Source organism: Sebastes umbrosus, chromosome 7, assembly GCF_015220745.1.
Source record: "Sebastes umbrosus isolate fSebUmb1 chromosome 7, fSebUmb1.pri, whole genome shotgun sequence".
In the NCBI taxonomy this organism is placed as follows: domain Eukaryota; kingdom Metazoa; phylum Chordata; class Actinopteri; order Perciformes; family Sebastidae; genus Sebastes; species Sebastes umbrosus.
In genome coordinates, this window is record NC_051275.1 from 25,182,564 (window position 1) to 25,206,568 (window position 24,005).

Sequence of the window (24,005 nt, forward strand, 5' to 3'; positions counted from 1 at the left end):
TCGCGGAGAAGAAATACAATAAAATACAATTCAATACAATAGCTCTCATTTTGAATCCCCTCCCCACTGTAGCGTCCCCTCTGCCTGCACTTCATTCTGTCATAACACAATAACCGAGCTCTGACGTCTTAAAAGGCATTGCAGGAGCATAGAGGTGCTTGAAGAGAAAATTGCAGCAGCTCACAGCGGCTGGAGTGAAATACCATTTTGTCTCACTCAAGATGGATTCCACAGTGAGATTTCAGAGGACCAGTACAGAATCAAAATGGAGAAGCCAGAAGGGAGGAGAGAAAAAAGGGAAAGAGGCAGTGTGTGTGTGGAGTGGACAGCTTTGGAGGAGATGTCTGAATTTTGTTTTTGCTGCTGCTTGGTAATATATATTTTTCAGGGTTTTTACCTTTTTCAGATATAGCGTTATTTATTGCTTGCTTTCGTGGTAACGATCACAGCCCGTTGTGATCAGTAACAAAAAAGTAATTTGATATTTACAATATAAGAAGCATTAATAAAAATGCATACAAAAAATAAAGGAATGAAAAAAATCATCTCTCCCTCTGCTGTGTACAGAAAAAAAGAGCAAAGGCAATGATCATAAACAGTTTTTTTTTCTGCATCTGGCCCCCTCAACCTCTGAGAAGATTTCCTCCCACCAATCGTCTCGCACGCTGGCATGCATGCATGGCTGCCAGCATCTGCACACACACACATACATGTACACAGTCACACCCTCCCTCCCTCCCTCTCTTTATAGATTCCACTTGCTGGTTGCCCATCTAACAGCCCTGTATGTAAACCAGTGAAACCCCTTCAGGACATCAAATCCGTGGAATCTGTTGTCGGTTCTATCTAGGTCAACGCTTACAATAGCTGTGCGATTTTTCCTTCTTCTCCCGCCTCTCGCTGTATCCCCCGTTTGCTTAACCCCACAAGGTTGATTTTCTTTTGCATATATAAACATCAAAAATGCATATTAAATGTAAGCATATTAAGCATGCTTTGCTTCTTTCATACATATTAGTCTCAAGTGGAATATTAAACCATGTAGTGGTTCGATGTAGAATCTAATGTTTGAAGAAAATTACATTTCTCATTAATATTTGTTCAGCTAATTGGTTTGGACTGTGCCGTTATTCGGTCTGGAAACACTGTAACTCACTGCACCATAAAACATAGGAGAAACGGTGCAATTATACCGGTTTGTTTTCTCTCTGATCTATAAGGGATGATGTTATGTGACCTGAGGGAGGTGGCATCTAATTTGTTAACCCGCACAGAAAAGAGAAACCTCTGCACCTGCTCGTCCATGCATTTTTCATAGGATCTTGAGATGTCTATTTGAGAGGCCATTTTGACTAAAAGCAAAACAATAAATATTCAAACAGCACCAGTTTAACATAAATAAGAAGGACTATGTGGAACCTTTGCAAATTTCTGCTTTTGTCCGACTCCGACACACAATGGGCCTCTTGCAGAAAAATACTCTTAAATTTCTCTTATATTTTCTATTAATTTTCTGTTAATAAAAAAAAGTATAGTAGTCAACTCCAGATGCACCAAACGCTCTCACACTCTCTCTGCTGAATAATGAATCCCACTTGATCATAAATTGGAGGCGCATGGCCGATTGTTTATTATTAGATAAGGTAACTACCCCTAAACATTATATAAAGTCATGTATTAGCATAGGTAACACCCTTTAAACACTATATAAGGGCAGGTGTTGTGCCGTACGCAAATACTCTGACACAAAGGCTGTATATAAAGATGGACGACACGACAGCTCCCCAAAAGTGAAGCCAACACATCTGGATCGCCCCCTGGTGGCTGGCTGCAGTATAGGTCATAAATCCCACCTCCTCCATGTTAGTGGGACATGGGACAAAGTTCACGTCAAATACATTTTTCCCAAAGATGGTTTCTGTCATTTTAGGTAGTTCTTATCACTCTGATATACAGTATGTTCAAGTGTTCATTTTTCTGATAAGTTTGGTTTTAATTCGTTATTTGATGCTATAAAAAGTGGGTGAGATGTCATGATTGACAGCTGCGAGTGTCTCGCTGACAAGCTGCGGCCGTGCTCGGCTCACGATACCACGGCTCTACTGCCCGATCACTGCTGCGGAGACTCTGGCTCCAAATGACGTCAAAATCTCAAGATGGCAGCTCTCGTATCCGAGATATTTTAGCTTCACTTCTGTACAGTCGGAGGAAGTGGAGACATGTCGTCCATCTTTATATACAGTTTTTGATCTGGCACATGCAACCAAAAAAAGACGGTAAGAAGAAGAAGAACAAGGGTTTTTACAATCTTACTTGGGATCAATGGACTGATTGTATTAATTATCCAATAATAATTACTCTAAAACATATAATAATCTAAATTTGATTATATGATGTTCATGCTTTTTTTATGTTCTTCAAATTGATGTTTCCTTGAGTTGGACAAACAATTTGTGGACTGTGAATACAAGATTGTTTTTTACTTTTCTTGTTAAGAGTGCTTTTCGACCGCTCATAAAATTCTTAAAATCCTCTCTTAACTAAAAGAAGAGCAAAAATAAGAAAACATCAATGGGAACTAACAAAATAAGAACAAATCGTGGATACGAACAAAAATAAGAGGAAATTTGTTCTTATATCGCTTCCTGTATGAGGCCGACTACCCCCTTTTTTTTATCATAAATCTAAAAAACACATCTTACATGTTAACATTTAAATGTTCTAGAGAAAAATCACAAGAAAACCCACAGCTCCCCTTGTTCAATTTAAATGAATTAGCCACTTCTAATCTGCTTTAGCTGCTCCCACACAGCCCCAGTTCGTTCTACTTTTGGATAAATCGCCTTCAGACACGGGGTGCAATCAAAACCAAATACGCAGAGAGAATTCCTGCTAATAAAAGCACTCAAACATGTCACCTTGGTGGTGTCAGTGTCATGTATCATCTTCTTAATAATCTTCACGCAGGTATCTGTACACAATCCAAGTAGTTAGATGTACAGGTATGTTGTTAGAGCAAACCACTCACCGTCATTCATTCTTGTTAAGTTTGAAAAACAACTTCCACAGATATGAATTGCCCGAGCTTGATAATCCATCACAGTAAACACAAAGCCTTAATTTGTTATTGTCTAAGTTTCCCTGTTAATGTCATAACGCCAAGTTTTCATATTAATGTGCACATTATGTTACTCTCTGCTTACTGTCAAATAACACACACACACACACACACACACACGCACACACACACAGACACACACACTGACACACAGGAAGAAATAAATAATCCCTCATGAAACATGTCACCTAACAAACTATATTGTCACATCCAAGTCTTCTTGCTGTTTGCATCTTTAAGTAGCGTAGTGAGCAGGTGATTTAAAGCAATAGCAACAACATTTGTAGTGTGAAATAATGACAAATAACTGAATACTTTGCTCTGTATGTTGTTCCATTTCACATTCAATAGACTGGACACGAACTTATTTCACCCATCAGCTGCTATATACAATAACGGCTTAACGTTACAGTAATTTGTGCAATAATTCAACTGTGCAATACTGTCGTTAATACTGCATTTCTACTGTACATTCAAGAAATGTTCTTATTCATTTCTTATTTATTTTATTCTGGCATTTATATTTAACTAATAGATCCCACTTCTCAGCATTTTGTATTTACTTATAAGCATTTTGTTGAATTTACTTTTTTGCACTGTGGTTATATGCTATATATTTTACATCTTAATGCAAATATTTGTACAGATTTTTTACATTCTCATTTTCTTATTTGTAATTTTAGTACTTATATTTCTTTACATATATTTTGTACATAATTTTTTTTTGTTGTTAATTTATCGTCTTTATGTTACATACTCCTTTGTTTCTATTTTCTTACATTTCTTATGTTTATACAAGAACAACTGTACCGCCCCAATTTCCCCCCGGGGATCAATAAAGTCTTTCTGATTCTGATTTTGTATTTACACACAATCAGAAGGTAGAAATGCAAAGAAGACGTAGGCTTTCTTAAACTGTAATGTGCGGAGCAGCATTTTCTTTAACCCTGTGTGTCACTGTACAATGTTTTCCTTCTGGACCCCGTCAACATTAGCTGTAGGTGATACAGGGCTGTTTCTCCTTGGGCCTTAAAGGCTCCCTAAGCTGCCTCTGTCTTAGCATGCCCACCACTATGCAGTGAAGACAATCTCCTGCAAATTGCTTTTTCGATCAGTTTTGACATCAATCTGCTCCCATGGGAATGTGGGCATTCATGTGATGGCGGAGTGGAAGGTTTCTTTCCTTATGGATGTTGACAACCCCACTCAGCCTGGTTTGATCTGCAGAATTAACATAATATTACCCTACATACTGAACCGGCTGTGACAGCCAGAGAGGGATCGGCTCTCTGTACCAGACATTGGCGCCAGTGAGGTTACTGCAACGGCAGAAGTCAAAGATGTGACAATAAAAGCTGTTAGAGGGCAAAGATTTGATACGCAGATCTGATTTCATGAATACAGTTTATGCATTTTGTGTTCCATCATCTGGGTGATTTTACTGGAATAATTTACAGTATTAGTGCAAATATTGGCGAGTTTATCTGTAGAAGTTCGTTTTTTAAGTTTATTTACACAAGATAAATTCTTTTTCATTTTGCTCCAGCAAACTCTCTCATCTCGTGTTGAAATAAAGAATAACTTCTAAAGGCTTTGTGCGCTGTGAGAATCAAACTTCTACAGATTTGCCGTGCACTCTGCAAACACCCTATGGAGAAAGAAATCCTTCTGTTGTTTCTCGGCGAATAAATTCTTTATACTGTTAAAGTTGTTTTGATCCTACATAACAACCACACAACTGCTGCCTTTCATGTGTTTCCACTCGCTCTTTTTATCTTCTCCAGGACAAAGACATCTCATCACATCCACGGGAGCCTTGTATATTCTGGACGTCCTGCCTGAGGATGGGCTGAATAACTATCGCTGCACCACACGCCACCGCTACACCGGCGAGACCCGTCAGAGCAACAGCGCGCGTCTCATTGTGTCAGGTCAGTACTGCAGTCAAACTGGAAGCAATTTATCAATCAATCAATTGCAAAGACCAAACATACACTACAGGACAGATATACATGTAGATACCGTATTGGATACTTCCTGTACGTAGATAATGCCATAGATCAGTGGTTCCCAACCTGTTTTCCTTGAAGCCCTCCCTAATTGTATCTAAGAAAAGCTGAGCTCCACCCCCATATTTTCTGACGTCATCACCCTTAAAAAAAAATTACAAATCCTCAAACAAAATCCTCAATTTAAATGAGTTAGTCTTTTTCTATTAAATCTATTTTCTTTAATGAATATAACTCGTCAGTTTCGTCAACATAAATAAAGTGATGATGTTTTGATGGATTCGCCAAGCGAATGCAGATACATAATATGATCTTTTTTTGTAGGACTTGATTCATTTACTATAATAGTGTTAGAGCTGAAATTGATTTTTTAATTGAATGTAATTTATAGTGCTATTAGATTGCTGCTAGACCGCCCCGTTAATACACATGCGTGCCTCCCTTTGTGTGCAGCAAGCGGGAAAATAAACAGGTTTTTGACCACAGTGTTGTTTTTGAAAGGCTAAATGGCAAAAAATATTGATTGAAACAGAATATTTTGTTGTGAGTATTATAAATTATTACATCTAGCTTTTTTTATTTCAATACATTTAGAATTTTGGACTTTACAACGGTCTGGAGTTATTGGAAATGTTTGGATCACACAAGTCGGAAACAATCCTACGCAGCCACCACCTCGAAACTAATTCTACAAATAGTATAATACTAATAATATTAGTACTGTGCACAAATACCAAGTTTAAACAACTAAGTAGCAAAAAGATATAACTTTTTAAATAGTTTTATATACAAACTTTTGTATAAATTATCCAGTAAGTGTGTTATTATGATTTTAGAAATGCAAATCGAATTTTGACAACCTCAGAGCAGACAAATCCTGGCGCAGCCCCTGTGATCTTTGGCGGGCCCTAAGTGGGGCCCCGGACCACAGGTTTGGAACCACAGATCTAGATCATCCTTACATATATTTACACTTTTAAGTTGGATTTGTCATTTCAAAACTGCACACAGCAAAAATTATTTCCACCGTAAAAATGTTTTCCCCTATGAATTATGGGCCCGCCTCAGAAATTTTGATTGATTTGTAGGATTGTAAAGCGAGACCAGTGAATGGGTACGTTCAGGGCTGGGATCAAGTTTACAGTCTGTCCAAGCCTGTCATGCAGACCGATCCACTCAACTATGAATTATGCAGCAGTAACAAGTAAACAACCATTGCAGTGTAGGCTGTACTGTGATGTGGGTTCAGTTGCATATTGTAGCATATAGGAGGACCATTTAACATGTTTTGCATTTAGCATGTAGATGGATAAAAAAAGGAGCAATCAGTCTCTGATTTCATTGGGGACAATTTTAGGAACACACTGTTTCTCTCTCCTCTCCCTCACATAACAAAATATACAGTACACAGAACTGAATCTTGACCCCAAGAATCAATATTGGATTACACTGTCAAGCGCCTGGCAACGCTCACCACTAATTAACACTAAATTCTCTGCTCCTTCCAGACCCCACCAATGCTGAGCCAGGCATCTTGGATGGCTTTGACCACCGAGAGGTGATGATTAATCATCGGGTGGAGCTGCCCTGTAAGGCTTCAGGCTACCCAACGCCCAAATACCGCTGGCTGAAGGACAACAGCCCTTTGGAGCCTGACAGTCGCTTCCGCCAGACCACCACAGGGCTGCTGATCGAGAGCACGCAGCCCAGTGACTCTGGGACGTACGTCTGTGAAGTGTGGAACAGTTATGGCAACGCTGAGGTCATGGGGCGACTGTATGTCAAACGTAAGTCTTTTATTAAAAGGAGGGGATCCTCTTTATCATCTGTTTGAACTACCACTGAAATTGATAAATTGATTTGTTGATCAACAAAGTTAACAATAGTTTTGATTGTCACTTTAATCGTTTAAGTTGTTTATCAAGCTGCATTTGCAGCCTCTCAAATGTGAGTTTTGGTGCTTCTCTTTCTTTATATAATTAGAAATTTACAATACTTGGGTTTTGGACTGTTGGGCGGACAAAACAAGCAATTTGGGAACTTGTGATGGGCATTTTTCACAATTTTTGACACTTTTTAGACTAAATATTTAATCAATTCATCAAAAAAAATTGTTTTGTCTAAAAGATTGTCTGAAAATAGTGGAACAATTACCCAGACACCAAGGTGACATCTTTAAATTGCCTAATATGTCCGACCAACTGTCCAAAACCCTAAGATGTGAAATTTCCCTTCATAGAAGACTAAGAAATGTAATTTGTTATATTCGATTTTGAGATAATGGAACCAGTGGATTTTTGACTTTTTTTCTTTATAAATTCCTTAAAGGTGGGTCCATTATTTTTTTGTATTTTTGACCTTTTTATAATATTCTGTAGCTGTATTGTCCCAGAAGTGTTCCTTATGTTTAAAAATCCGAAAGTAAAATTTTGGTCGAAGTACATATGTTTTAGTATCAAAATACTATTTTCCCAAGCCCTTCTAAAAACTTTTCCCAACGTGACCTGACGTAGGTTTCTTCAAGATGACGTTGCTACATATATATAAATATATCCTTATCCATAGTCAGTTCTCCGTTGGAAAGGACAGTCTGACGGCAAAGCGTCTGCTGCTCCCGTCCAGAGCCGCTTTACCTCGCCGTTAGACAGCCCTTTCTGATGGGGAACTGAAGCTGTTATGTCGCTCTCTTCAAAGCCACCAAACTCCATTGACCAAAACAGTAATTTTACCTCACAGAACACAGGTTGTATACATACAACCCCACTTCAGCAAATCCGAACCAACCCTTTCAGCTGTTTGCATTCACATTATTCATAACCTTATTGATTATCTTACTTTGGTAACATATGTCACTGCCTTTCAATAACGGCTGAGTGGCTGTGTCCATCTGAAAAACCCAGAAAACATCTCAGATGAAGTCGACCTTTAAGTGATTAATCGATTATAATTTTCTGTCAGTTGACTACTCAGTTAATCGATTGATTGTTTCAGATCTAATCTGGAGGTAGCGGTTACAACCTTTTCATCTGAAATCTTACGTAGCCATGCTGCTAAAATCTAACCTGAACTTTCTCCACTATCCCCGCTACTGTCTTCCTGTCAATCTTACTGTCATTAAAAAAAAAATAAAATCTTTGAATGCTCCTTTAAAAGGACAACATTTCTCTTATTTTTGTTTGCTCAGAGCCCTTGAAGGCAGTGGTCAGCCCTCGGAAGGTGAAAGGCAGTGTGGGTAGCAAGGTGTCTCTGTCTTGTAGCGTGAGCGGCGCAGACGAGTATGAGCTGTCATGGTACCGCAACGGAGAGATCATCTACCCCGGCAACAATGTCCGCTTCACCGGGCTCAACCGGGAGAGCCTCATCATGGAGGGGATGTCGAAGAGCGACGGCGGAGCCTACCAGTGCTTCTCCAGGAAGGGCAAGATGTCGGCACAGGACTTTGTGCACGTCATCCTTGAAGGTGTGCATGCGATTTGTAAGGTGGAGCATTCACACAAATGCTGACCAAAAGCCACACTGTAGCAGCTGTCTTCTGCATAATCAGTGAGTTAGCAGAAACAGATTCAGGTCTTGGAGATCAATACAGGGTTTATGTGTTAATGGCATCCTGCTGTGACTCTCTGCTATAGGCCGCCATTAGAATCATCACAAACACAAACAAAAATACATGCACACACACTCTTGAATCCAATAGCTTACCTTGGCAGCGTTGCTCAGGCAACTGTCTCCTGTGGCCAGGGAGCTGTAAAAAGAAGATATTGATAATCTATAATCATGTGGAACAGATCTAGATTATCAGAGAGCAGCAGCAGGCGGACACAGACATTTCAAAAGCCAACCGCTCTCAGTGTCTGGGAGGAAAGCTCCTGGATCACTGTTCATAATGAAAGACTGGTGACAAAAAGTCAGGGTTTTTCCTTTCACTATGCTGCCTTATTATTATTTCACAAAAAGATGTTTTTTATGTCAAAGATTGACCCCTGACACCAAATACCATCTTCTCTGAAACACTCACAAACACCTGGTGTCTGAGACTGTTGGTGAATAAGACCAGGAGGGATTTAACTGATAAGGAAATAATAAACATGATGTAGTTTTTTTTCAGGAGCTTTGTGATCTGACCACTGAGATTTTTTTTGTTCTCTTGGCCCTCAAAACAACCCGTTCTCACTCCCAGCTTGTCAAATACCGCCGCTTGGTAAGTCACTTTCAGCATCGGATACCGACGTACGGAGGCGCCCTGTAGCGACTGTATGCGACGCACCGGTCTTTCAACTAACTCCAATGTAAACCCACCCACGGCAATATTCGTCGGTCAGAGCAAGTGATGTAGCATTAATAGTGTGAGAGTCCACTTAGGGCGGGAGGGAGTGGTGGTGGATGGGTCAAACAAACACAGGACTTTCAACCAGGACACCGCTGTTCGTGTCCCGTGTGAAACTAACTAAGTAACTGTTGACTTATTTTGTCACATCAGTCGTTAGTCACGTGACTCGTTAGTATCGTTATTCGCGAGAATCAATGTGAGTCAAGTGAGCCGTTATGCAGTCAAGTTAACGTTAACCACGACCGTTTCCTAACCCTAACTAAGTGGTTGTGTTGCCTAAACCTAACTTCCTGTGAAAACAGAAGTTTATTTTGAAAGGACACTATGCATGTAACGGGCGTATGTTGACACGCCGTCCCTGACACGTCAGGGGTACTCTGTACATCAGTCTCCGATGCCGAGAAGCACTGAACAAGTGGCGGTATTTGGCGAGTGAAAAATGTGTTGCCTCAAAAAGTATACACTGTACAGTACGTCCATTATACAGATAATGTAACAGAACGCAGTAACGTATAGGAGCAGCTCTCTTAGACGAATAAGAGGTGTCACTAAGCCACCACATCATACCTTACCAAGATGAATAAAAAACAAGAAACTGCTGTAGGAACATGATCATCCAATCGTAGCCTTACCAGGAGAGCACTCAGTGTTAAAGCATGCTTTTTTACTTTGCAGAGAGAACTCGTTTTGAACAAAAGTGTCTGCCAAATCAATAAATGTAAATGTAACTCCTCCAACAATTTGAAAAAAAGAAACCAGAACAAAGAACAGTTCTTCTAGCTAAAACAGTGGGCTCTACTGACAGGTTGTTGCTAGGTCAAAATAAAACAATCCACTGGATTTGTATTGTGAAATTGAAGTAATTTGATTGTTTACTCAATAGTTTGGAAATCCTCTGCAGTCACCTTGTGGAGATCACGCTACACCCTGTTGTTTTCAGCCAGGGAATTGTTTTAGGTCCAGCTTTTCTCGCTATGCTCGCCCACTTTCTCTGACTGAAAACAACAATTCAGTCATTAGTCTGTTCACACATCTCTAACTGCCAAAGTCACATTAACTAAACAGGCATTAACTGATTTTGTAAGTAACATTTCCCTCTGTATAAAGTTGGAGACGAGGCCCTAGTTGATCGATAGTCAGCCGGGTGTTCTGCAGGATAAGCGATAGAAATGTGCCACTATGACTTTAGAACTAACCATAAATGTACCATCAGTAATGCTGATGATGGTCCCAGTTTCTCTTTTGTCACCATTGTTTTCCTGTCCCCTACCCTGTTCCACCTTGTCCCCCACCGCAGATGGTACTCCAAAGATCCTGTCCTCCTTCAGCGAGAAGGTGGTGAACCCAAACGAGCCCGTCTTCCTGGTCTGCAACGTCAAGGGCACGCCGCCTCCCCGCTGCACCTGGTCGCTGGACGACGACCCCGTCATCAAAGACAGCCACCACCACCTGGGCCACTACGAGACCCACGAGGGCCACGTGGTCAGCCAGCTCAACGTCACGCACACCCAGGTGCAGGACGGCGGGGTGTACCGGTGCACGTGCAGCAACTCGGCCGGGGTCGTGTACCACCAGGCTCGAATAAACGTAAGAGGTGCTTGTCAAATCAGCTCCTCCAAGAACAACAATACACATACCTGTCTGTCTCTCTGTGTGTCTGTCTGTGTCTCTGTCCAGCTGGCTGTCTGGCGTTTTAGCGCTGGTTGTCGTTTGTATCTGAAAACTTGGATTTATTAGGATTTCTTTGCTTTTATAGTGTGCTCTTATGGTGATATGGTGATCTTTTTTTCCAAGTTTAGTTTTTCTCAGCTATTTTCCTCAGTAAATTTTAGTATTAAATTTCCTTTTAATTTGTTCTCTGATTGATTTTAACTCCATTTTTGGTGTTCTTTTTTATACATTACTTCCTTTTTCTCTGCTCCTTGTATAATTTTTAATACTGTAGCTTGGTCTTTTTCTCTCCAAATTATTACTGTGCTTTTCCGACATGCCTGTATTTTTAGGTCAAATTAATTATCCTGGTGTGCTGCACATAAGCTTATCTGGATATTGGGTTTCCAAAATGGGCTGGTTTGTAAATAGCCGGAAGAAAAATATATTTCTTCTGTTTGCATGAATAAATTTATCTGTGGTTTGCTTGTGTGTGTGAGTGAGGGAGTGTTCATGTGTGTCTGCGTGTGTTTACTCAAGCAACTCTTCACGATCAGATGTTAAAGCGATTACTGTGTTTCCATTTTATGAGACACAGGATGTATTACTGTTATGTGGGTGAGAAGCAGCAGGAGCAGAGTTATAAGTATCAGTAGTACAGTGTTATCTAAACGCTCTGTTTTCCTTCAGATGGTTAGCACACTTTAATCTGCTTGTCATTTCACCGCCTTCTGCTTAGAGTTAAGCAGCCTAAGATCTTGTGGTAAAGCAAACAAGAAAAGCATTTTGGTGGCAGGTACCATATGTGAAGCTGTGGAGAGAAATGTTCTCTGTTTTATGTTCTCTGTCTAGCAGTTAACCTTTCCTTGTTTAAATACTACATATGTTTGGAAAGTCAGAAATATTTACAAAAACACCAAAAATAAAGCCCTTGTTATTTTATGTCACCTTCCACTGAATGTCTTTATAGAGGATCCCTTCTTGTTCTCTGTCCCTCTGTAGGCCGCGCCAGCATTCGTCCAATGAAAAACATCACAGCGATTGCCGGACGGGACGCGTTCGTTCACTGCCGTGTGATTGGCTACCCTTACTACTCCATAAAGTGGTACAAAAACTCGGCACTGCTTCCGTTCAACCACCGACAGCGAGCGTTTGAGAACAACGGCACGCTGAAGCTGAGCAACGTGCAGCAGACGGACGCTGGCGAGTATAACTGCAAGGTGATGGTCCAGCCCAACAAGATGGACTCCCAGAGTGTCCACCTTCGTGTGAGAGGTTAGTCCCATTGAGCCGAATATGATGTACTTTTTTTTTAATCTCCATTGCATTTTGAGCATTAATTAAAGTATTTTAAAGCTTCCCGGAAATGTTGTCAACATACCATGTAGCCGGTCAAAAAATATTTTGATATTCATTTTCTGTTAGTGAAATACAGCAAAAGATGAATATGTAAAAACAATTTCCTTCATTCTGTATAAGGATACAATTTTAGTTTTTACAGCTTAAGGCAGACGTATACAGTGGTATACAGACTCAGTGTTGTTCAATATAGAGCTGATTTAATATAATCAAACAAGTCACTACAGTTGTATTTGTTTTATTTGATGAGCAATGCAATGCAGTGGTTGTTAAGCAAGACATCATCTCCTATTTTTGTCATCACATCTTTTTGTTTTTGTTAAAGGTCAACAATTGAGAAATGCGCTCATTTTGCTTTCTTGCTGAGAGTTAGATTATATATTCAATACCACTCTCATATCTTCCCGTTAAGTATAGGGCTACAGCGAGTAGCTATTAGCTGTTAGCAGGCGGCAACCTCCAGGTCTGAAAAGTGAAGCCAGTGCTGAAGTACCTTAAACTTGCATTCTTTCTAATAGCCAGCAGGGGGCGACTCCTCTGGTTGCAATAAGTGGTCTGATTGTATAGAAGTCTATGAGAAAATGAGCCTACTTCTCACTTGATTTATTACCTCAGTAAACATTGTAAACATGAGTTTATGGTCTCAATCACTAGTTTCAAGTCTTCTTCAATACAGCATGATGTTCATTTAGTACATTATGGTCCCATTTAGAGTCAAATAGACCATAAAGCAGGGTATGCTTTAGGGCGTGGCTACCTTGTGATTGGCAGGTCGCTACCACGGCTCTGTCCGGTCTGGGAGTTGTCTGTGTTTTCGTTTTACAAATTTAACCCTTTCACAGTGTGTTTTCAGTTCATGAAAGTCAATTGGTCAACTAAAGCGTCTTATTCAGCGTTCGGTTGTACTTAGCTCCACCCTCTCGTGTCACTTCTGGTCGCAAAAACCAAGATAGCAACATCCAAAATGCCGAACTGGAGACTTCAAAACCGTAGTCCACAAACCAATAAGTGATGTCATGGTGATCAGTTCACTTCTTGTCTATGGCTGTTAGCTAAGCTTAGCATAGCGACTGGTATTTCCCAAAATGTTGAACTGTTCCTTTAAGCTTTGTGTTATAACTCTTAATGGTTTCATGCCAAAGTCCCATACCTTGTGCTTCGACAATGCTGAATTTGATAGATGGTTTGAATAGGAAACGTAAGTGCATCTAAGGATTACCTCAGTGGTCAGTAGCTCGATAAATATAAAGACAGCTTTATCATATGTCTAAATTAATCTAATATTCCTCAGTACATCAGCTAATGAAGACTGTATTAGTGCCACTAATGTTACAGAGCTGAGTGATCTCCACTGAGATCTTACAACTGTAATAGGTAACACTAAAAAGGGCTTCCCCATTATGCCCCATTTCCTTCCCTCCGTACAGTATGCAAGGTTGTTGTCACTATATTACACTTTCCAGTGGAGCGAGGGAAACGGAGGGGGAGAGAGAGTGAGAACTAAAGAGAGAGTGATGATATAAAGCAACACTTCCCAGTGGTGCTATAGTGAGCAAGTGCATTTGTTAATTTACTCTGCTCATGCTTAAAATGCGGAAGTGTCTTTGGGGATCCCTGGAGTCCATTATCTCCACTTTGTTGTGAATTAAATAAGGTGCTAAAGTGCTGCTTATTTCAGTGTTATTTGAACTCACTGGACACTCAAACACAGATGACTTGTGTGATGGCTGGAGATTTCCCAGAGAATAGAGCGCAGGCAATTTCAATAGATCTTATTGTATAAGTGTGTCGTTATATTATGCAGCCAGATTTACTCTGAACACTTGTGTTTTTTTCTGAAAACGCGCTAATCCTGCAATCAGGGTTTGAGATGAGTGGATAAAATAGTAGATTGATGCAGTAGCCAGGCTAGAAGATAGGTAAGTATGTAGGTCAGTAGATCAATAGGTGATTATTAATAGATAAAGAGAAAAAGTTCACTTCTTTTTCCAAGCAAGCTGAATGAGTCACCTCAGTTATTTTTTTGTTCTGTTTCTGTGTGCTCTTCTTGTGCTGAAAGGACAAAATGTTCCAGTCTGAGAATGATGGGGAATTATTGCAGAATGCTTTGCTATTCAGGTCTTTTATGTTCCTTCAGTGACCTCTTTAAAGCAAAGATAGTTGGAAGATTGTGGGATTACTCTGAGAAAAGGACACAGTACGTTCCTCACAATCCAGGGAATTAAGGCGGTCTTTGAAACTCACGGCTCAAATCACATTTGATCTCTGTGTCTCTTTCCTCCTCTGCCCGTCAGTCCCTCCCTACATTCAGCCCTTCGAGTTCCAGCGTTTCACCATCGGCCAACGCGTCTTCATCCCCTGCGTGGTCATGTCAGGCGACCGCCCGCTGGACATCACCTGGCAGAAGGACGGGCGGCCGATCCCCATCAGCCTGGGCGTGACTGTGGACAACATCGACTTCACAAGCTCGCTGCGAATCTCCAATTTGACGCCCGACCACAACGGCAACTACACCTGCGTCGCCCGCAACGAGGCTGCTGCAGTGGAGCACCAGAGTCAGCTTATTGTTAGAGGTGAGGAAGCACAAAGGAACAGATTATATATCTAATGGCACCCAGTGGACTACTATAATCTGTGGTATGTGTGCAGGTTTTCATTTTAAGCAATTCCCGCAGTACCAAACTTCACTTATTAGTTCCTCCTGTCTGGCTGAAGGTAGAATCAACTGGAGCAGTGTTTGACTAGAATAAAAACCTGCATACACACTCACAGGCTACAAGTATAATAAAGACACCAATGTCAACTGTTATGTGTATGTACAGTTCCTCCTCAGTTTGTGGTTCAGCCTGAGGATCAAGATGGGATCTATGGGAAAACTGTGACTCTGAACTGCTCTGCTGAAGGCTACCCGCCACCCACCATCGTATGGGAACACTCCAAAGGTACATTAAACACAGCATGCATTACCCACTGTTCATTAACAAAGAGCACGGCAATAATGATATGGGTTTAGATTAGTTTATTACATATAGAAGATGGAGGGGAGCCATGATGATGTAGGAGGGATAGATTAAGGGTCCGGAAGGAGAAGGAGGGATGAGGGGATGAAGGCAAGGCGTGTTTATTTATATAGCACATTTCAGTAGCAAGTGTAGTGTAAGAAATTATTTAATTAAAGGCAGCAGCAAACAAGTCTTCAGTCTTGATTTAAAAGAACTAAGAGTTGCAGCGGACCTGCAGTTTACTGGGAGTTTGTTTCAGATACTTCAGATACTGCTTCTCCATGTTTAGTTTTGACTCTGCGGACAGAAAGCAGACCCGTCCTAGACGACCTGAGAGGTCTGGATGGTTCATAATGTAGCTGAAGATCGGACATGTATTTTGTCACTTCTTTGACAGACAGGAAACCAGTGTAAAGACCTCAGAACTGGAGTGATATGATCCACTTCCTGGTCTTAGTGAGGACTTGAGCAGCAGCGTTCTGAATCAGCTGCAGCTGTCTAATCGAATTTTTAGGGAGAACTGTAAAGACAGGTGAAAGGTGTAAAGATAGAAGGGTAAGGGATGAGGGGATGAAGTCTCAAATCTCCCTTTAAGGTACATTTTGAACAGATAAAAAATCACACTCAACTATGGACAATCATGCGATTAATCGCGATTAAATATTTTAATCGAATGACAGCAAAATATCAAACAAAAAAGATGTGATGATTGACCTGTAAAGGATCTGAATTTAGCCAACTACAGTAGAGCTTTGTGTGCAGCTAGCCGGTGCCACACCTTGGTCTCAGGTTGTGTTTCTTAAAGCAGCCGTGTATGAAGGTGAGTGCAGCAGTACTGTAGTGCTTTTGCAGGTGAGTGGTTCCATTTGCTTCATCCACAACCAGAGCGTAATGTGTGTGAGTGCACAGACATACAAACACACACACAAACACACACAGCCATCTGCTCTGTAAACCGCGGGCTGGGGGCTTGCAGGGTTTCTACCTGCACCATTAGAGAATCATCAGAGAGAGAGACAGACAGACAGATATACAGATAGAGCGTTAGCAGACAGACAGACGGGCAGGGAGGGAGGCAGCAGGTGAGTTCAGCCACTTGAGCAGGGCACATGAAGAGGAGGCCCCAGGTGTTTGCTCCATCATCCATATAACCAGGGATGAAAGCTTCACCAACAGAAGGACAACAACCAATGAGGAGTGGTGTGTGTGTGTGTGTGTGTGTGAGCGTGTGTGTGTGTGCACTAGCTCCCATGATCAAAGGAGTGAAAGAATCAGGTCTGTTTTTCACCCTTTGATTGGATTTGTGTGTGCGGCCGTGCATGTGTGTACGTGAGACAAGCAGGCCTCATGCCTGATTAGTACTGTCTGACCAGTCCTGATCAGTATGGAGAGATTAAGCTGAGCAGAGTGTGTGTGCGTGTGTGTGTGTGTGTGTGTGTGTGTGTTTACTCAATTGTAGCGTTAAAAACAACCTATCCAGCAGGAAGTGCCCCATGGCTCAGTTGGCCCGGCTGCCAGTTGGTTTTGTGTTTTATTCGGCCTTCGTCACATATTTTTACTTCCATTTTTCACATCTTTCCTGGTGCTCTATAACACTGATTCTCAAAGTGGGATCAGGGAAAGGTTTCTCAATTAATTAATTTAAATTATCATGATATAATTCTTTTTTTTTTTTTTTTTTACAAAAGGCTTCATAGTTCAACAAATAATATTTACATTTTTAAATCTATAGTGTAATCAGCCCACTCGCCAGGAAAAGTGTTTTCATTTGGTCAGAGAAAGTGACGTAGTATGTTATTGAGCAACCGTTATTGAAAGTGACGTAGTATGATAACGAGTATAACAAGCACAAAAGTCAAACAAGCACAGGACTTTCACCGCTGTCTGTGTCACGTGTGAAACCAGAAGTCAATGTTGACTTTACGCTTGTTATGTAATGTTGTTTTACGCAGTGCTGTTGTTACGCTTATTACGTAACGTTATGTAATAAAGAACGCTAAGGGCGGTAGTTATTTATTTATGCTAGTTACGTTGTTACGTTATGTTGGAAATTTGAACACAATCATGATCTTTTTTCTAACCTTAACCAAGTAGTTTTTTTTGCTTAAACATAACTAATCATTTCACAACGTTAACCATGTTGCATTGTGCATTTCTACAAGCATGATACGAGGCTGATTTTGGTTCAGAGACATCGACATTCAACGTATCCGTGGTTTGCAGAAACATACAATGCTAAAAAAAATTCTGACGATTGGGTTGGTATAATAGTCAAATATTACGTTCTAATCTAACAAATCTATACTCTTAGAATCTGCAAATATGTTTAATGCATGTCTAATATCTTTCTGATTCAATTCTCTTGTGTTCTTTCACATAACTGAAACTATAGAAGTGTAAAAAATAGGCTACGTCAAATTATTCCAAGGGACGTACATGAGCGGGGTCCCACGTTATATTCTCTACCTTGTAAGGGGTCCTCGGCTGAAAAGAGATTGAGAACTTCTGCTCTATAATATGTTGTTGTGCAGGATATCAGTCAGAGCAGAGAGGCAATGAAAATCACCTCCAACAAAAAAATGTATCCAGGGCAGGTAGCTTGGGAAGGTGCCGTCTAAATTGTTGTAAGCCAGAGTGCAGTTTGTCCAGAGAATGGCTGCCTGGCATGCTTTTACTGCAACAGGAGTAGCTGAGAGCCAGATGAGTGTCTCTGGGAGATATGGAACAGTAAGTAAAGGTCAACTGCTATTAGCATAACGACTAGCACCATTTGGATATGCAAAATCCATAATTCAAGGAAGAACACATCTCCCTCCCTCCCTCTCTCTCTGTCAGAGCCAGGGGAGCAGGAACAAAGTCACCACTTGACCCTTTGCTAGCAGCGGCCACTTGACTGCATTTTAATTAAAAGGCAAAAACCCACAGCTCACTAAATAGCCTAATCTCTACACGCTAACTTTAACACGAGCTAATGCAATGTCTGGCTCAGTTCACACATGTGTTTAATACTACATGAGCAAGGTGGAATACTGTGCTTTCATCACTATAAGAGCAGAGCAGACCGCTCTAAAGACTTTATAATTCATCGTCGGTGACATTTCCTGCGGATTTAAGGCTGCCACTGCAGAATGAGATACTGTATTGTTTGACAATAGAACAAGAGTGATTATATCATTGTCTATTAAAAAGAGAGGTATTAATTACACGCAGGCCAGAATATGTCAGAGATGCCAAGTCCAATTATTTCAACGATGCTTCAGTGATGGATATCAAGTGTCAGTCGTATTGGACTTTTGAGAATTGATAAAAGACACGTGCAGAGCATTACTCTACTTGTTCTCAAACCAGACAAATCCATGCCTTTAGGATTAGTCTGTCCTCGACCAAGGCCATTTATGTAGTCGTTCTTACTAGTAATTCAACAAACATAAATGCAAAGAACAACCCCAGAGACACAGGAATAAATAGTCAGAAAATAATCCATGTCTAGCTACAGTTAACATCTTTCTGGCTCGTCTCAGTGTTGAAGGCCAGCAGAGGCCTCTCTCCTCCTGCCTGTTGTTCTTCTGCACCAATCTGCTGTCTTGTTAAACATGAGCATTATGTCTGTTCTGATTGCATCACACCAGCAGCTTGGCCCGCTCCGCCGTGCTCAGCAGCTGTTTGGCGGTTTAAGGATTTAGGCCTGGTGTTAAGAAACATGTTTACAATCCTCCCTAAATCTGACAGGCTTTGTCATCAAATCTGTAAACAGAGACGCATGGTCAAATGAATGCACACACACACTGACACACTGGAGATCAGCTTACTGTTAAGCACTGTATCTCATGTTGGCATTATACATCTTTTTCTCCACTGAAAAATGTGTGTACATTTATACATACTGTCTGGACTATATAAAGAGTTGGATATGAAATCTAAGTGTTGTGTGTTTCTACTCTCTCTTTCCTCCGTCTCAGGCGCCGGCGTCCCCCAGTTTCAGCCCATCCCGCTGATCAGCGGCTCTCGTGTGCAGCTGCTGATCAACGGCTCGCTGCTAATCAAACACGTGCTGGAAGACGACAGCGGCTTCTACCTGTGTAAGGTCAGCAACGACGTGGGAGCTGATGTCAGCAAGTCCATGTACCTCACCGTCAAAAGTAAGAGCCTGCGTCTGATGCACGATCAATAACAGCTGATGGGCAGTAATCATTGTGTAGTTTAATGCCTGGGCTGGCGCAGCGACAAGCAGCCGTTAAAAAGGATTCCCAGCAGCGGGATTTTACAGATACTCCTCGTAAAGTTGATCGGCCAGACATTAACTTTGTAAAAAAAATAAATGGAGGGAAAGGAGATGCACATCAGCAGATTCAAGCTGTGCAAATGATGAACAAACTGAGACTGAGAGTTGCAGATTCTGGTCATAATCCATCAGAAGCAACATCTCACTGGCCAAAACAGCTTGTGATGTAATAAAAACTTAGACTTTATTAGAATCATCACATACGTACATACAGGTACATACATGAAATTTGACCTTTGCATTTAACCCATCCTAAACATTTAGGAGCAGTGGGCTGCTGTAAAGCTCCCGGGGAGCGACTTGGGGTTCATTGTCTCGCTCAAGGACACCTCAACATGCAGACATTAGGAGCTGGGGATCGAACCTTGTGGTTTAAGGACGACACGCTCAACTCACTGAGACACAGCCGCTCTATAAGTTAAGCAAAGCATTAAAGGGGTCATGATCCTGACTTCCTTACTGAATAAGATGACAAAAACCTCAGTACATCTGTTAAAATAGTGGAGGCTAGTGTCCATGCTCATAGTACAACAATGTGTCACGCCAAAGCGTGTAATGGATAGCATTTTAGTGTCACGTTTTGCCTCACCGTGTATGAAGGTGCAGTACCAGAAGGAGGCAACAAAACCACTTAGTTAGTTTTGTCAATAAAAACGCTCACTTAGGTTTAGGAAAAACATCACGGTTGGACTTAAAATAAGTACATAATCAGTCAAATACGTGCGGATACAACGTAACGTAAGTACGTAAAAGTTACTAATGTAACTTACAAAACAAAACAGCGGTTTCCTGGTTGAGAGTCCTATATTTGTTGGACCTATCCACCTCCCCTCTCGTCTTTCTCACTTTATATTCTACGTCACCAGCTCTGAGTGTAGCATATTTACCGAGATGCATTTCCATTGCAGTCAGTACAGACTACATGGCGTATGAATGACACGCCAAAACGGCGTTCTTATTGCATGCTTTTGCCTTGCGCATTATCGTGTCATTCATACGAAGTGACCGAGATGCACAGTAGCGCTAAAGGAACTGCACAAACTTCCAAATCTGTATGCAGACAGCTTAACCTCCTGTTTCTGAGTATATGTACCGGTAAGCATGTTAGTGTTTTTGTGTCAGTGGTCGGCATGTTAATGTCCCCGACTACAGGTCTCCTGCCTCCAGTGAGCATTAGCCCCTGTAGCGCTAGGAGTGGCTCCTCATTTTCATGGCGCTTAGATGCGAGTGGGGCTTATTTTCCCTGCGCTACTGTTATCAAACTGGAGCACGAGGAGCCCCGCTGACGGGCAGCCCTCTCTCTATCTCTCCTTCTTCTTTCTCTCTGTCCTCGCCAGCCCAAAGTCTGATATATACAACACAAATGTGTAAAATGTGTACATATACCAGAACCTGACTACATTGACAAGGAACACACATTAAACTTAATGGGATGGAAGTTGTAACTGACCCTGACTTCTAACCTCTCTGTGAAAAGGGAAACCAACAAAATGATCTCCTTCTGGATAAATCAGCACTTGTTATCATTAATATCAGCTGGCATGATGCCGTGGATATTCATGTGTCACTGTAATGAAGCCTCGCAGTGTACAAGGTTGGGAGCTGCCACTGTGTGTGAGGCTGTCAGTGCTCCAGCGGCGGGCTCAGAAAAGAACATGCTCTCTGTGTTTTCATAGGTCAGTTTGCTGACTATAGCAGCCAGTTGCTATGCAGCAAGTTGACCTATGGCTGTACTAACCTTTTTTTCTTCCATTTTCTACCAAGCGGAGCGCAAACACTGTGTCTGCAGCCACAGCAGACTCTACTCTCAGTAGCATATCTCACTCTGAACACTAAACATTGATTTTTAAGACATTTTTTATTTATTTCAACTAAAGAAAACTACAAGCAAACAAGGCCTTGTGTCACACAGTGTTTTAGCTTATATAACAGAGAAATACATCTTTAATAGAGCTGTCGAAGTTAACGTTGTAGCAGGATCACTTCTAAAGTTAGCTTGAACATACTGACATCAGAAGAAACTAGAAAACCTAAGGAATCCATTGGTACCAACCATGTTATACTAGCTTGGCGAGGAAAAACTGTCATGGCCATTTTCAAATGGGTCCCTTGACCTCTGACCTCAACATATGTGAATGAAAATGGGTTCTATGGGTACTTACGAGTCTCCCCTTTACAGACATGCCTTTATGATAATCACATGCAGTTTGGGGCAAATCATAGTCAAGTCAGCATATGTTTTATGCTAAATGCAGAACCTGTGAGGGTTTCTGGACAGTATTTGTCATTGTTTTGTGTTGTTAATTCATCTCCAATAATAAATATATACATGTATTTGCATAAAGCAAGCATATTTGCCCACTCCCATGTTGATAAGAGTATTAAATACTTGACAAATCTCCCTTTCAGGTACATTTTGCGAATAATCACGATAAACTATTTTGATTTATTGACAGCCCTAATCTTAATAGATTGGAGCTGCATTTGTTCATCATGGTATGCTTGTTGTATTGTATCTACTGAACTCTATCATACCGATGTGAATCCTTCAGAGTCAAAGAGAAGACTCACCATGAACAGGTTAGAGTGAGATCATATAGATCAGCAATCAGCATTGTTGTTGCACTGCACTACTGTATTTTTGGGGTTCTGGTGTAGCCAGCAGATATCCGGGCCAAGACTTCCTTTTCCCGAAGATTAACAACTCGAGATGCGAGACTGGAGTTAGAGTTGAGAGACGACGTCTACGACAGGATTGTTTCACAAGTAGCCAGTTTACAAGTTCATTTTAAACCAATAAAAAGCTAAATCATTGTCAGACAATAGCCGACGGGTTCCCAGATTGTATTTCGGCCAATGCATTCCGCCTCTTTTGCTCTCCACACAGACTGTTTACCTGCATTCAACCAAAGCCTGCTCGAACATGATTGTTCAATAATACTCAGACTACACACGGAAACCAGAACGCTTCTGATGCCAAAATCTTCTCCCGTTGCCTCCAGATTCTACATGTGGATGCAGCATCTGTTTATAGAGATTAATGTAGGACAGACGAGCTGTGGTTTACATATACAGCTTGGTTGGTGTGCATTGTAGTGATGTGGGAGACTCGGGTGTGTGAGAAGTAAACTGAGATCGCATACATGGTTTCAGTTTCATTGCTCTTTATAGTCAGTTGTATCATCTGCCATAGTAGAGGAGAGAGTGTGTGTGTTTGTGCGAGAGAGAGGTTTGACCCAGCGAACGCACTCTGCTGTTGCTCCAGGCTTCAGTTTCATGCTGTTCTCGACTCTATCAAAGGGAATTTTGACGGCTTTAATGCTAAATAATGTATTCTTACTTCTCATATAACTAGTAGTTTCATTAACATGAACCGTAAAGGTTCATTATTTACAGCCTTTATTATTTATATCAAAGACGTGTTTTTCTCCTTAAGATTGATTTACATTTTTGTTCTAGTAATTTCATGAAAATTAAATGAGTTGTATGTTTTCATTGAATTTTCTTTTTTTTTCTTACCACAAGTTGAACATGGTTATGTACGTAATAAGCGGAGTAGGATATTAAACCAAAACCTGTAGTTCATTGCTTGTCAGTTAATTGCTGTCTTATGTGTCATATATACACACATGACTCCATGTAGTATCTATTCTTACTGCTGAAAAAATACTTTTTAAATAACATTGACCTTTTTGCTCCATAACTATTGAAGAATTGTGACACACCTGCACAGAGCCTCTTCTTCTAACTCTACGAGTCCCTGCAGAAAACATGCAATCGTACAATTATAATTATTAATGTAAATTCAGCCAATCCTGGCAGTATTGCCAAGAGCTTGTAATTTCTTGCGATATTTCTGCAGGTCAAACCTGACATTTTACCTGTCTACATGTAAAATAATTATCTTATTCAGAACCACTGTTATCTTATTAAATTTGGCGCTAAATGCAGAGTTATTTATGTGTTTATTTTACTGAGCCTTTGTTGCATATAAATATGGTTATTTGAAGAACACCTGCTGTTGAAACTTTTGAATAGAGCTGTCCCAAATACCATTTGTGCCACGTGGCGCAGCAGGCTGACATCCCCCGTTTCAGTGCCGCTGCCACACTAATGTTCACACACACACACCTCAACAAACAACAAACAGCGATATCCATCTGAGAATAACTAATTATAATTAATGTTGAATGTGAATAATGTTGTGGGATAACTCCTTATTTCATGGGCTATTTGGGAATTTATACATTATTATTAT

The 24,005-nt window shown here is 40.9% G+C and overlaps 1 protein-coding gene across 2 annotated transcripts in view; it reads left to right on the forward strand.

The window, feature by feature from the left end:
• The window catches only part of dscamb (Down syndrome cell adhesion molecule b), a 147,350-nt gene that overhangs the window by 83,644 nt on the left and 39,701 nt on the right, over nt 1-24,005 (forward strand). Inside the window, exons 4-11 of one of the 2 annotated variants that reach the window (XM_037775854.1) lie at nt 4,903-5,049; nt 6,636-6,914; nt 8,312-8,587; nt 10,752-11,048; nt 12,107-12,379; nt 14,758-15,036; nt 15,286-15,405; nt 19,425-19,604. In XM_037775854.1, the coding sequence (XP_037631782.1) occupies nt 4,903-5,049; nt 6,636-6,914; nt 8,312-8,587; nt 10,752-11,048; nt 12,107-12,379; nt 14,758-15,036; nt 15,286-15,405; nt 19,425-19,604 (1,851 nt within the window). Of the gene's footprint in view, nt 1-4,902; nt 5,050-6,635; nt 6,915-8,311; nt 8,588-10,751; nt 11,049-12,106; nt 12,380-14,757; nt 15,037-15,285; nt 15,406-19,424; nt 19,605-24,005 lie in introns of those variants that run through there. The other variant, XM_037775855.1, reaches the window with a different exon arrangement.